The sequence below is a fragment of the Hyposmocoma kahamanoa genome, unplaced genomic scaffold (genome assembly GCF_003589595.1).
Source record: "Hyposmocoma kahamanoa isolate Upper Pololo Valley unplaced genomic scaffold, ASM358959v1 98677, whole genome shotgun sequence".
NCBI classification, from domain to species: domain Eukaryota; kingdom Metazoa; phylum Arthropoda; class Insecta; order Lepidoptera; family Cosmopterigidae; genus Hyposmocoma; species Hyposmocoma kahamanoa.
In genome coordinates, this window is record NW_020655634.1 from 8,939 (window position 1) to 24,854 (window position 15,916).

Below are 15,916 nucleotides of genomic sequence, written 5' to 3' on the forward strand. Positions count from 1 at the left end.
ATCGATTGCCCGATCGATTGCCCGATCGATTGCCCGACCGATTGCCCGACCGATTGCCCAATCGATTGCCCGACCGATTGCCGACCGGTTGCCCGACCGACTGCCCGACCGATTGCCCGACCGATTGCTCGACTGATTGCCCGACCGATTGCCAGACTGATTGCCAGACCGATTGCCAGACCGATTGCCCGACCGAATGCCCGATCGATTTCCCGATCGATGGCGCGAACGATTAACCGACCGATAGCCAGATCGATTGCCCGATCGATTGCCAGATCGATTGCCCGTTCGATTGCCCGTTCGATTGCCCGTTCGGTTGCCCGTTCGATTGCCCGATCGATTGCCTGATCGATTGCTTGATCGATTGCCCGAGTGATCAATTGCTTGACCGATTGCCCGATCGATTGCCCGACCGATTGCCCGACCCATTGCACGACCGATTGCCAGATCGGTTGCCCGATCGATTGCCCGACCGATTGCCCGACCGATTGCCCGACCGATTGCCCGATCGATCGTCCAAACCATTGCCCGACCATTTGCCCGATCGATTGCCCGACCAGTTGCCCGACCGATTGTCCGAGCTATTGCCCGATCGATTGCCCGACCGTTGGCCCGACCGATTAACCGACCGATAGCTCGGCCGATTGCCCGATCGATTGCTTGATCTATTGCCCGTTCGATTGCCCGATCGATTGCTAGATCGATTGCTCGAGTGATCGAATGCCTGACGGATTGCCCGATCGATTGCCCGATCGATTGCCCGATCGATTGCCCGATCGATTGCCCGATCTATTGCTTGATCGATTGGCCGACCGATTGCCCGATCGATTGCACGATCGATTGCCCGATGGATTGCGCGATCGATTGCACGACCGATTGCACGACCGATTGCCCGACCGATTGCCCGAACGAATACCCGACCGATTGCCCGACCGATTGCCCGACCGATTGCCCGATCGATTGCCCGATCGATTGCCCGATCGAATGCCAGATCAATTGCCCGATCGATTGCCCGATCGATTGCCCGAGTGATCGATTGACCGATCGATTGACCTATTGGTTGACCGATCGATCGATTAATTGATCGATTGATCGATGGACCGATAGACCGATCGATTAATCGATTGATCGGCTGATCGATTGATCGATTGATCGATTGATTTGATCATTTGACATATTTGATCCATTGATCGACCGATCGACCGATCGACTGATCGACCTATCGGCCGATCCACTGATCGACTGATCGATTGAACGATCGATCGATTGATATCGATTGTTGGATTGATCGAAAGATCGATTGACCGATTGATGGATTGATCGATTGTTGGATTGATCGATTGATCTATTGATCGATTGATCGATTAATCGGCTGATCGATTGACCGATTGATCGATTGATTGATTGATCATTTGATCTATTGATCGACCGATAGACCGATAGACCGATAGACCGATAGACCGATAGACCGATAGACCGTTAGACCGATAGACCGATAGACCGCTCGAACGATCGACCCGTCGACCGATCATCCGATCAATTGATCAATCGATCAATCGATCAATCGATCAATCGATCAATCGATCGATTTAAATCAATCAATCAATCGATCGATCGATTGATTAAATCCGGAAAAATTGTTTCATTTCATAGGAAACACACACACATTTACACATACGAGTAGTATAGATAGTTACACATAGGTGTAACAATCGCGAAAACCTAAGAACTCGACAAATTCTGGAATGTTAATATAATTTAAACTTTACCCAGTCGCTATATCGTTGAAAGTTAGAAAGGAAGAAACCTTTTCCAAGTTATGACGTTTTGATTTTATATTGAAATTTTATTCAACGTGTGCCATCTTGCGACCAGTGCTGGATTACGACGAACAATTAACATCTGAATCAATACGATAAACGGAAAATTGAAAATTTATTAAAATAAAACTTGCCGATGATATGAAATATTACCGGTAACATTTTTGATGCGGCCATCATTTTTTTCTGCGATTTTAGAGAATTTACGCGAAAGAATGACTCAACCATACCATACAAAGCGAAAGTGGTGGACTGAGCTCTAGTAGGACTAACGAGACCTACTGTTGGCACGCTTCGGACGCTAACTAAACACTTCTAATGTATTTATTCTTCTGTGGTTTAATGGAACGTGTCGGGTTTTTGTAGTTTCAGTTTTTACGTTATATTAGATTATTATTTACGTATTTCTAATTACTCTCATGTATTAAAAATGTTCTATTCACCTTTTCCATTAATTTATATACAGGTTGTAACCGAAAGGTGCAGTGGAAATTCAAAGTCGTAGAGAGTTACTATCAAATAGTAAATTGGCATTGATTTTTGTAGAAAATTATGACTAAGTAAATTAATTTAATTTTTTTAAAAATACGAAAATTCGTCGGTATTGGTATTAAAGTCGTGCTCTAACATCACTAACTTCACCCAACCACTTATTTTGAAGTTAGTCGAAAATGGCGGGAAAATTTAATGTTCAATTTGTTTTTATTTAAAAATGGTAGAGTATTTTAGAATTAGAAACATTTTTATTCAATAACATTCAATACCTACAGTTTTGTTTTTGATTAATAAAAATAAAATGGATATTGACGCTGTCGGTCATTCTGTCATCGTTATTCCGTGTTGTTCTTAATCTAAAATAATAAAATTGTAATGGCATTTGTAAGTAATTCAGAATATTATGAAATGATGCTGTGCGCCGGAGCAGCAGACGAAAATTTAGACCAAGCCCGTGAGAGATTTAATCGATGGTAGACCAGAAGCTGAACGCTGTCAACTTCCTTCGAGAGCCTGCTTTCGGAATATGGTTTTGAGGCTTCAAACTACTGGCACATTCCAGGGTGATAGGCCAGAAGGTCGCCCAAGCGTTCGTGATCCTGACATAGAAGAGAAGATCATTTCGAAAATAATCCGCGGACCAATATAAAATGAATGAGAGTTATTTGTAACTCGAAATCGAAATATTAGGCTTTACATAGTTAAAAACTAGACACAGTTTTAGTGACATTAACGTATGATGTGTATTTCTTATAAATACACTGTATGGCATTTCTCACATTCTCTCCGGCGACGTTCTGCAGATGTAGTCATTCAGGTGAGCGGGGGGATGGCACTACCTAGCGGAGCGTCGCAGCTGATCGCTCTCCGGGACGTTTTTGTCGGGCTTTCATTGGCACTAGGTTGTTCCTGAGCTTCTTCCCACTCCTCCTCATCTTCGTCATCTATTTCCGGGAGTCTGTTTCCACCGGGGGCTAAATGGCGGTTTGCCACTATCGCTTCTCTCCCATTAAGGAAGCGGACACGTGAGTGTTGCGGGTTCGCTTCTAGCAGCTCTACTTCCACCTACCAAAATCACTGAATAGTTACGACGTTCTAATGATTGCTAATTGCGTTATTGCCTTCTTTATTCTTATTTTGAAAGTTGATTTACTAGTATCGAGATCAACAACGACACAACGATGGCCGGATTTGATTATCTATATTGAATTAAAATTAAAAGCTTTGAAATATGACTCCTATTTGTAAAAAAGACAGACTATAGTATGAAATAATTGATTATGATGTGTTCTTTTTATACGAGTAGAAAGATGAAGAGAAGAAACGTGAAGAAGAGCGGGAGAGGAATAGAAACAATGACAGTTGGCTTTTTAACTGGAGTATACCAACTAGAACCACACCGAAGCGAGGGTAAGTGACACTGACGAACATGAACCCCGATTCCGAACTCTTCGATATTTTAATAGAATCGTTCTACTGGACATCGTTCTCGAATCGAAACGCGCTTTCCGAGCTATTCAGAACATTCGATTCGGATACGATATCGTTATCCAACAGCTTTTACGGAGTTAGTAGGTGAAATAGATTATAGAATAGAGAAAAATGAAAATCCTTTCCTATAGGCTTAGGCAAGAGGCTTGTTAAATATCGATGTCAAACGTACGATGAATATTTTTTTGTAAAATTACTCTACTCCTTTGTTATTATTATTAATACGAAGATCGGATACTTAGAAAAAATTCCTTCCATGACGAAATACGCTTATAGATTTCTCATAAATGGCGCTACGGCTAAAAAGTCGTTGAAAAACCAAATAAAAAGATCCGACAACAAGCACACAGAAAAATTACAAATGTTCATTACTTTCTGATCTACACGATTCTATTTGCCTTTCTCAAGGGTACCTATTCAAATAGGTACCCTTGAAAATCGTTAAAAAAAAATCATCAGAATCACTTCAATCAATTTTCATAAAAATCGAATTGTAATGTGCATCCTTAGCCTGCCAACAGATTGACCGCATGTTTACAGTTAATGCGTGAAGTCGTTATCAATTTCATGCAGTCGAGATCTCGGATAACGACTTCACGAATTAACTGCATGAAGTCGAAACCGACTTCATGAAACCGAGATCGATTGCATGCAGTTAATGCGTGAAGTCCTTATCAATTTCATGCAGTCGAAGTCTCGGATAACGATTTCACGCGTTAAATGTAAACATGAAGTCAATCTGTTAGCAGCCATAGTAATGAGATACCACTCTTTTTCGCCTTAAGAAATTTTTTTGTTACATCGAAATTTGTAATAAGTATGGAATTTACGAAATTACGTATTCGCCGTTCCGCCCATGATTTTGGATAAAAACCCGATGAAATCCGGGTTGATTGGGTTTTGACTCTGCCCATCTCTGCATGTGGTTTTATTACACTTGGTAACACAGGCGTGTGTGTTTCAGACGCTGGCCATTAGACCGATACGGTTGGGATGTGGAGCTCTACGAGGGTCAAGTCTTTGGATGATAAGTGCCGCCGTTTGTAAAATAATAATAATAATAATAAAATAGATATAATAATAATAATCATCATTATCATCATCATTTATTTCGGACTCTAAATCCATATTTTTGAATGTGGCATGTTTCCTGATCTATTAAAGCTATCAATAGTGAAACCGATCTATAAGAAGGGCGATAAATCTGAGCTATACAACTACCGCCCGATTACTCTTATCCCGATTTTAGCCAAAATTTTCGAAATGATTAATGGACTATTGCACAAAATTTAACATTATAAAACCAGAACAATTCGGCTTCCAAAAGGGAAAATCGACTGCTGAGGCTGTTTTCAATATTGTCGATGTAGTGATTAAAGCTCTTGACACAAAAAAGCACAGCACAGTATTGTTTCTGGACATGTCTTAAGCTTTCGATTTCGTAGCACATGATAGCTGATAAAGTTAGAGAAGTATGGTATTAGGGGCATAGCACTGAATTGGTCTAGGTCATACCTACATGACAGACAGCAACGGGTGGAGATAAACTACCTAGATAAAAAAAAATATGTTGACACATGCTGTTCGCATCATTATTTGAATAGGTTTAGTGTTCCTCAGGGAAGTATGTTAGGCCCTTTATTATTTTTGCTTTATATTAATGACCTGCCATTAATAAATGTATCATGTTTGCAGATGACATTGCGATAGTCATAAATTCAATTAATAACAACGTCAATCACTATGAAACTGAAATTAATGACACACTAAAATCCGTGGTAGATTGGTTGCATGTAAACAATCTACACGTCAATTTGGAAAAATTCGAAATATGTTCAATTCGCTGTAAAAGGACGCACACCAATCAATATAAACATTAATTATGATGGCAAGATTTTATAAAAGCTAGAGACAGTTAAATTTTTGGGTACATTAATAGATAAAAATCTTAGTTTTACCAACCATGTTGACAGCGTCTGTAGCAAAATGAATAGATTTGTATACGTCCTTCGTAGGTTAAGACCAATATATTAGAAATTACTTCTAAAAAATTTGTTTATTCGCTTACCACGGCTACATCGCGTTGGTTCTGCGTTATAGATTAATCATATATAATGGAACTTATGTCGAACGAGCATTTATAACTCAAAAAAGATGTATACGCGCAATGTGCGGCATCGGCCCACTGGAATCTAGCAAGCTGCTTTTCGAAAATTTAAATATTTTGACTTTACCTTCCATGTATATTTATGAAGTTTGTAAATTTGTCAAACAGCATCTAAAATTATTTAAAAAATCAATAGAAATTAATTCACGCGCAAAAAGAAACCCAGACAGACTTGTTGTTGAAAATATATCTAATACTACACTCTCCTTAAAAAGTTCATATTACATGTGCATGAAAATTTATAGACTACCAATTGAAATAAAAAATCTGACATTTAAAAGAATGACAACTGAACTCACTGACCTACTGAACTGTATAAATACCTAGTTAAAAAAGGATAATATAATGTAAATGACTACTTGGCTGAATAGATGAACTCAAATGTAATAACTACCATCCTGTAACCTATTCAATGCAAATAAACCTAATTTCATTTCATTTCATTTCATAGTGCTAGAAACAAAATAACTTAAAAATTAGTGTTAGTAACAACTGGGAAAGTACGTAACAATATAGGAATATCAGAAGATGCGCACGGGTCTGATACTTGGTCGAATGCAAGTGATGAATTTTTGCAAAATGTTGTATATCGCTGAATTTACAGACATTTCGTCGTGCTAGGACCAACCATTTTTTTCGTATGTCGGATTTTCGAGGTACATCAATAAATAGTTTATTTGGGGCAGTTATAGAAGTATCCCTACATTGAGGTACTACACACCAACGATATGTTTTCCGTTCCATAACGACTTCAAACTTCACAAAAACTTTAAAATAACACCTTGCCCTTGGTTTCGTAGCTTGTTTACCTACAAATGACGTCACGCGTTCAATTTGACATTTTGTTACGTTTGCGCGCCAATTTGTTTCTATTTAAATTTTGACGTAGTTTTAGCACATTTTAGAGACTATTAAGCTTTATTTTAATAAAATATTATTTTTCATGGCTGTACATATCTATTTTAGTTAATTCTAGACACTTTCTGAAAAATTGTCCGATTCCCTATTGCACGGATGTGTGCTGCGCGTCATTTGCCCGGTATGCGGCATCAGCAGGTGGCGTAGGTATGACCTTGCAGGTGTTCCAGCATACCGACGACGTCCTGGTCCCACGGGTAGAAGCTAGAGGTGGAATAGAACAGGATACGTTTATTTGCTAGAATACAGTAATTACATAGGTCTTATGTAAAATTAGGTAGATTGTATTCAACCTGCAAGCAGATGTGCAAATATTACACTAATGAATTAGTAAATTCTAATTCTTTATACCATAGAAGCAATACATCAAAGGCCATTTTGTCAATTGTAATTTAAAAGTATGTCCTTGTAACAATTTATTTTCGTTTGGTATTTTATTGTAAATAATTATACACATGTCGAAGCAGTTACTCCTATAAATTACTTTATGGCAACGAAGTTTGTATAAAAGATTCATAATTTTTGCTCTAGTTCGCCTTTGAATGACTTCGCCACGTGTTTTAAAATATAGAGGATGAGAGTTGACAAATACGCAGATATCCCTAAAGTACATGTATGGCAAAGGTTGTTTGGCCTTTTGAACAGCGGGTTGCAACTGTCATCGAACCACGCACTGCAATTCGCTTGAATACACTTCTTCTGGACTTGGAAAGCTCTTTCTAAGACTACTGAGTTACCCCATAGTACATGACCGTAGCTGAGCACGGACGAAAGGTAGCCGTGATAGGCTGTCAACGCAGCTTCTCGCGAGAGGTTTGCCTTAGTCTTCTTAGAGCGTAAACAAATCAATTTAGCTTCATGCAAGTCTGCTCAATGTGTTCCAGTTAAGGTTATTATCAATTGTTAACCCAAGAAAGTTAAATGTATCAAGGTCATCTACAGCATCAACGTTGTAATTCTAACCGATCTAGGATTTGAGTTATAAGATCTAAATGTCATGTTTACTTATAATTTTCAAGTAATTGATTATCCATCCACCATTGAAGAGTATTTGTTAGATAAATATGTATGGTAAGACGAGTCTAGATTCCACACAATTATGATTAAAAGTGTATTCTATAGCCTATAAGTTTATTTGAAAAGAGCAATCCCTAGAGCTTTTTGCAACGTTCTACGAGCGGTAGCTTAAAAAATGACGTTTTCAAGTGTAAAAATTTTTCCTACTATGAAATAAACTTGAGGATGGAAAAAAATAAAGGAAGTTTTCACCGTCTAAATCTTAATGTCTGATTTATATATGTCAATATAATATGTCCTTTGGTTACCATAGTTTAAGGATTTTTTTTTCCATCCTGTAAGGGAATAAATGATTTTTTGTTTTTGACTTTGACTTTAACATCCAACTTATTACGTCTCTCGGTGCTTTATTTACGTCTGTGGTAAATAAGTAGCTGGTAAACAACGTCACGATGAAAAAATCACAGTAAGCAGCCATTGACTTTAATTATATGGACGTCGGGTCCGCGCTAAAAAGTGTCAGAACTTATAGGGCGTTAAAATCGTATTCACGCTTTAGTCTTCGTTTGTTTCTTCTGACAGCGAAGCAAGCAAAATTAGACAGTACTGCGATGACATTACAATTTAAATTCAACGTTTTAGATTTTTCATATACCTTTAAATGTCACTACGTTTAAATAGGTTGACTTGGGACATTTTTTTCGTGGTTTTTGTATTAGACCCGTCGTCCATTTATTTGTAAGTGTTTACCTTAGAGGATGGAAAAAAATAAAAGAAAGGAGCTGCCCCAACTACAGAATCAACGTGCATAGAACCAAAATTTCAAAGTTACAAATGGCCGATTTCTTTAGTGTTGTACCATAATCTATCGATAAGTCATTATCGACATGCAAATGTATGGCTTGAATGTTGAAACTGTTTTTTTTTGTTTCTTTAGTTTACTGTCACCAAAGTACGCCTAAATAAACACAAGTCTAATAATTTAATCTCGAGTGGTATATTATTATTAAGCCGAACGATGGCAAGATAAGGCAAATAGGCTGTCTATACGTTGGTATTGGCCTTTACCCGGCAACGTTGGACTAACAAGTTATTGTATTGCTTTAAAAACATAGTCATTTTTAAAGAGTTGTCATTAGGAAAAATCAGAAACGAGTGGATAATTTTGTTTTCAGGAACTGAGAATTACTAGTAAATGAGTCTTGTTTAATCTAAATTGAACATAAAATTATTTACCAATAAACCTGATGATGGAATAGCATTGTCATGTAATCTAGTTACATTCAAAGTTCTGTTAAAATTTGACTCTTCAAAATGAAGCGAACAAATGAAGATGGTCTTTGATCCAACGTTTATATTCGGCAGTCCTATGATTTCCAACCATTCTTTCTTCCTTTTTTCATTTGTAGGAAAACTTGAAATAATAAAAATAATAATAATAAAACAATAAAAACCTCGTAGTGAATTGTTTTAATAACAGAATATCGATAATATGTATGCTTACAAGATCAACACTATCTCGAAATAATCGTTAACAACAATCATCAAAATATACAAACGAACAGGCAATCCAAAGTAACAAATGCAAAATTTGGCAAGATTATTAAATAAACTACTTAAATAAGTCTAATTACATGAAATATTTGGGCTATTGTGTGATTTATAGACAAGCAAAAAACAAATGCCTGTGCAATGTAACATTCGATTGATTTGCACTTCTTCTAAAGCCACATCCCTTAATGCTGCAGCGTCGCATTTTTATGAATACCTAATTATTCTCACTGTCATAGTCAATGCTCACTGTCAATATTTTTGTCCAATTATAATACATGCGAATAATTCAATAGTACATTTGGAAAAACATTTGTTTTGACATTTGATGTACTTCCCTTTGACAACTTTATCATGTATCTCATGTACTTCGAAATGGACACGGTTGGCATTTAAGATGACGTTACGTATTTTCGATTCCCGTGTTTGACACAGACAATGTATTGCTATCATAAACAATGACAATAACATGTCTGATTTATATATGTCAACGATGTCAACGTAACATGTCCTTTAGTTTCCATAGTGTAAGGTTTTTACGTAAGAACGACGTTCCAAAATCACATAGGTTGTACTTCTATTCCACTAACTGTCTCCGGCACTCATATCACGATATTGGACGTATTTTGCAAACAGAATCATGCGCGATCCCGTTCTAGGGACTAACGACTGCACTATTCATTGTAGTTCGTTTTTAATTATGGACCAGGAAATAATTAGAACAGTAAAAATACCGTGAAAATATCGTAAAAATAAGATAATTATACAAAATTAATTTAAAATAATTAGAAACACTCGCCGCATGACTGACATAATAAGAATTAACGAATAAGAGCTCGTGCAGCGTGCCGGCGATATGTCGCGACGCGAATGCGATTGCATCGACTCGCAACGACTTCTAACCAGACGAAATGCAGTGCCAGCATGCGGGACTAGCGACGTAACATTACCGGCGACCGACCGATAGCTTAGTGAATTTTCGAATAACTATCATACGTACAGGGAAAATGGATATAGTATGAAAACTTTTTATGTTGGAAAATTCCTCCTAGTCATAGTACAAAAACGTAACTTCAATTAAAAAAATAATTACTAGAACAAAATTATTTACGTAGGTAGTAAATAATCGCAATGAAACACCTCTATTTATGATTGTTCATTACGTTTTATATAACGTAATTGAATGTTTCAAGTTTTACGTGTAATTGTCGTTCTATTGTTTTAAAATAATGTGGTGAACAAGTGAATTTATTCAAAATGTATTTTGGATGTTTTGTAATAATTTTAGGTAAGACCATTTTTTCCTGTGCATAAGATTCAGTAATAGTCCCATCCCATTTTTTTTAATGTTAATATTTCTCGATAATTTCTAACGCATGGTTATCTCAAAAATAGTAAATAAAATTGGGCGATCGGCGCCGAGTTGTCTAGACGCTTATGCGCCAGCACGTCGCGTCGCAGCGCGCGTTTGTTAAAAATTTTATTGTATGTGAAATACATAAACTCGCGCGCTGACTTCGTCCACTGCCCCACACCGTTCTTGTTGCTATAGCAAAAGCGTCTGCTAATCGTTGGGCATCAATATTGTTCACGATTTTTGAGACGTCATTATTTACTTATTTGTTAAGTATTTGAAAATAAACGCGGACATGTATTTTTTATTTCCATTGTACGGTATGTTCCTTTAAAAGACCGTGGTTTTTTATCGTGGTGTTTATACAGGAAACATATTTGTAGGCTTAGAATAATAACGCATAGAAACCTAGCCCGCACACGCTAAGTGAGGCAAGTTAGAGGGTTCCAAACGCGTCCCAGGAGCGCGCGGGCTGTTAGTGCTCAAGGTCATATTGCACCGCGAACAGCTTTTTTTTTTTTTTTTTTTTTTAATATATAATAGACACACGCTTGGCCACAATCTCACCTGATGTTAAGCGACGATGTGACCGACGATGGGACGCGTTTGCCTAAAAAATGCCTATTCACTCTAGCCTTGAATAGCCCCAAATTGTACTTTTCGGGAAATACAGACGCCGGTAGAGCATTCCATTCCTTTGCCGTACGCATCAGAAAGGAGGAGGCAAAGCGCTTAGTGCGAATAGGTGGAATATCAACGACATAAGAATGGAGTGCTCCGGACCTTCTAGTCGACCGAAGGAGGAACGGTGAGGGCGGAACCAAATTGAAAAGTTCCTGCGCACACTCCCCGAAATGTATCCGATAGAAAACCGACAAGCAGGCTACTTTTCTGCGATGATCGAGATTTTGGAGCTTCGACTCCACAAGAGGATTATTGTTGATAAGTCTCTTTGCTTTACGCTCCACCGAGTCCAAGGCAGCTAACTGGTATTGGGCAGAGCCGTCCCAAAGGTGGCAGCAGTACTCCATACAGGATCGAACTTGTGCTTTATACAGATTTAAAAGCTGTTCAGGTGTGAAGTACCGCCTGACCTTGAAAAGTATGCCTAGTTTTCTGGTAGCAGTTTTTGCCAAGCACTCGATGTATCGCCCAAAGTTGAGGTTGGATGATAAGTCCAGACCAAGTAGCTCAAGGTGGTCCCTTATCGGCACGGATACACCTCGGAAAGTCGGAGTAAGGTGTAGGGGACTCCGTTTTGATGAGAAAAGACACGCCTGTGTTTTAGCCGCATTAAACCTGACCCTGTTAGCATCTCCCCAGTCGGAAGCAGCTTTCAGACTCAGGTTCAACCGGGTGACCATCGCCTCTCGCTTACACCGGATCTCTTCGCTGTTGTCTCGGGCGTCTGGCACATAACTCACCGCCACTGTGCTGTCGTCTGCGTACCCAAAGATACCGGGCATCAGCAGCAGGTCGTTGATATGCAGCAAGAATAGAGTGGCGGAGAGGACAGATCCCTGAGGTACACCGGCATTTATACCATGAGGAGCAGACGAGTAACCATCTACAACTACACGGATTGACCTATCCTTCAGAAAATCGCCTATCCATGTGCAAAAGCCAACAGGAATTCCGTAAGCTGGAAGCTTGTTTAACAGGCTATCATGCCAAACCCTATCAAAGGCCTTTGATATGTCGAGAGACACGGCAAGCGATTCACCGCGTTTCTCGACAGCCTCGCTCCATAAATGTGTGGCGTACGCAAGAAGATCCCCAGTAGATCGTCCACGGCGAAAACCATATTGTCGATCACTGAGGAGATCGTTATCTTCGAGGTATCCAAGGAGACGGCTGTTCAATACACGCTCCATAGTCTTACAGAGTATGGAGGTGATTGCGATAGGTCGATAATTAGATGGGTCGGCATGGCTACCTTTCTTAGGTACAGGCTGTACATTTGCAAGCTTCCAGGATTTCGGGACTTGTCCAGAACTCATAGAGAGGCGATACAGGCGAGTCAACACCGGAGACAACTCGGGTGCACAGTTCCGCAGGACAATCGCTGGGACTCCGTCAGGGCCACTGGCTTTGTTGACGTCTAATTTGCGTAAAGCTTTCAACACCTCTTTTTGACGGATAGTGATTTCGGGCATTTCCGAGTCACATCGAGGTAGTGTAGGTGGTGTTTGCAAAGTAGCGTCAAGACGGGAGTTGGAAGCAAAAAGAGAAACAAAAAGATTTGCTTTCTCTTCAGCGGTATGAGCCAGCGATCCGTCATCTCTCATTAAAGGCGGAAGGGATGACCTGCAGAAATTCGCTTCGACCGATTTAGCGAGTGACCAGAATGCTTTACTCCCTGATGGGTATGAAGCTAACCTGACCCCAATACGACTAATATGGCCGAAGCGAGCTTTCCGTATCGCTTTTTTGCAGGATCTAGCGGCTTTATTAAAGGCTTTCTTCAGACGGAGGGTTTCCGGTGCTTTGCGATCTCGAGCATCAGCCCAAGCCTGGTACGCAGATTGCTTTAGCGTTTCCGCAGAAGCACACTCAGCGTTAAACCAAGGGCGAGCTTTGCCGCTGGAGGAGACTTCGAAATACGGAATAAAGTATTCCATAGCCCGAATAATCACCTCAGAGACGGCAGACGCGCAGCACGTCGGATCGTCAGAAGAGAAGCACAGCTGCCGCCAGGGATAAGATGCAAAGAAATGCCGCATCGCATCCCAATCTGCTGACTTGTATCGCCACATCCTCCTAGTACTTCCCGTACTGAGATCGGGCGGGGAGTATGCAGATACAGATTTCACCAGACAGTGATCGGATGTCCCTAGTGGGGATGAGACCGATACTTGGTAGCGGTCTGGATCGGTTGTCAGCAGAAGATCCAGGCAATTGGCAGTGTGGTCGTCAACGTCCGGTACCCTGGTAGCGCAACTCACCAGCTGGGTGAGGTCTAGCGATAGAGCACATGCCCGCGCCTCTCTTCCAGCGTGGTCGGTTTTTTGGTATGGGAACAACCATTCCTGGTGATGGGCATTGAAGTCCCCCAAAAAGACAAGTTGTGCTTTAGGATACCGTTGTTGGACTGTTTCCGCCGAGCTGCAGAGATGGTTGAACAGCCTAGTCGTCTCCGGGTCTCCAGAATGCGACCGATACACACTGGCGTAGACAATTTGTTCCAGTCCAGTGTCTACCAGAACCCACATTACAGAGAGATCGGGGTCTTCAAGGTCACGGAGACGTTTAGAGCAGATGTCATCACGAGCGTAAACGCAGGTACCAGCGCGCTGCTTAAATTTGTGCTCCAGAATGTAACCTGGGTAATGCAGATACGCCGTGTCCGAAGGACATCTAATTTGGGTCTCCGTGAGGAAGAGCATGTGAGGCCTTTCAGTCTCAAGATGGTGGTGGACAGATGAGAGATTGGAGTGCAGACCTCGGATGTTCGAGAGGTGCACTTTAAGTGAAAGGACGTGCATCCGCTGTTTAGCCTTCCTCAATTTTCTTGACCTTTTCATATTAGGGTTAGAGTGAATGGGGAGAGCGAAGGCAGTTGTACGAGACACTACCACTGAAAGTCATGCGGCACATACCCTATATGGTACGCCGATGGGAAACTAGACTGGAGCGCGCGGGGACGCCCGAACCCCCCCGGGAGTGGCCATCGGGTCCTTTCATCCGGTCGCCAACCGGCACGATGGAGCACCCCGGGATTTTTCGCGAGTTGGCGGGGCAGCCTTTCACTGGAGGCTAGTCAGCTAATTGGGCCCCCTACTACCTGCGGTCGGCCAGCGGAGCACCGTGCTTCGGATCCCGCTACCCTCCGCATCTAGGTTCCCAGCGCAACAACAAGGGAGCCCCGAGATCAACCAAATCAGTGCAGTGCAACTGTACAGACCCTTCACTCTAGAGCGGCTCCAAAATTTTTTGCTAAAAATGACGAAATGTGCGGTAAATGGGTGTAAAAATACAACAGACAAACAAAATAGACACTAACATCGCATTCCACAAGTAAGTAATGCGTTTCAACTCATATTTTTATGTAAATATTCACTAAAACAGAAAAATAATTTCGCGGCAACAAGATACGAAAGTGTTGCAAAGTAACGAATTTTTTTTCTCCCCATTTTGCTATTCTGTTTCAAAATAATTATATTACGTAAATTTTAGTGGTGCCTGTAATTTCGATTTATTTGCGCATCTTGAACTAATATTTACTTGAATAAACATTAAATGTTTTCGTTAACTCCTGTAAGTGATTGGGACACTTAATTATTTTATAATACTTTTAACGGCTCTGCGTTCATGCTTTATTGAATAATTATTTATTTAAATTTTATTTGAATTGGAGCACCTATTGCAATAAATTTACAGTATATATTTGTTTCTACTATAGTGTTGGCACCACCAGTACAACTTTGATAGCTTATTATATGTCTTTCTTTTCGTAACTCAAGCGAAATATTTTATATTGAAATATTTTATTTTCTTAAAAGGGGAGCATTCTTAAGCGATTTTTTAATCTATTTTAACAGTTATTTTCTTTAATGTTTGCTTATGGCATTTTCGGTTTTAGGTTTCGAATATGGCACTTACTTCTAAATCCAAGATGACGGGCGCGATTTTTCGAATAATGGCAAGTTGGGTATCGTTTTCGAGATGTTTGGGAATGTTCAATACAAATATGGCACTCATTTCTAAATCCAAGATGGCAAACACGACAGTTCAAACAAAAGCAATATTCGTAATGAGCACCCCCAAATACCTCGAAAACGATACCCAACTTGCCATTATTTGAATAATCGTGCCCGCCATCTTGGATTTACAAATAGTGCCATATTCACATTGAACATCCCCAAATACCTCGAAAATGATACCCACATAGCATTTTTTTGAAAAAATCGTGCCCGCCATCTTGGATTTAGAAATGAGTGCCATATTCGTCATGAGCACCCCCAAGTACCTCGAAAATGATACCCATATTGCATTTATTTGAAAACTCGTGTCCGCCATCTTGGATTTAGAAATGAGTGCCATATTCGTAATGAGCATCCCCAAATACCTCGAAAAGGATACCCATATAGCATATTTTGAAAA

The 15,916-nt window shown here is 40.1% G+C and overlaps 1 protein-coding gene across 1 annotated transcript in view; it reads left to right on the forward strand.

Annotated features, from left to right (window-relative positions):
• The window catches only part of LOC113238879, a gene marked incomplete at its 5' end in the record, with an annotated part of 13,865 nt that extends 8,508 nt beyond the window's left edge, over positions 1 to 5,357 (forward strand). Inside the window, 2 exons of the mRNA XM_026475731.1 lie at positions 3,622 to 3,725; positions 4,771 to 5,357. Of these exons, the coding sequence (XP_026331516.1) occupies positions 3,622 to 3,725; positions 4,771 to 4,834 (168 nt within the window). The remainder of the gene's footprint in view (positions 1 to 3,621; positions 3,726 to 4,770) is intronic.
• Between the last annotated feature and the right edge of the window lie 10,559 nt (positions 5,358 to 15,916).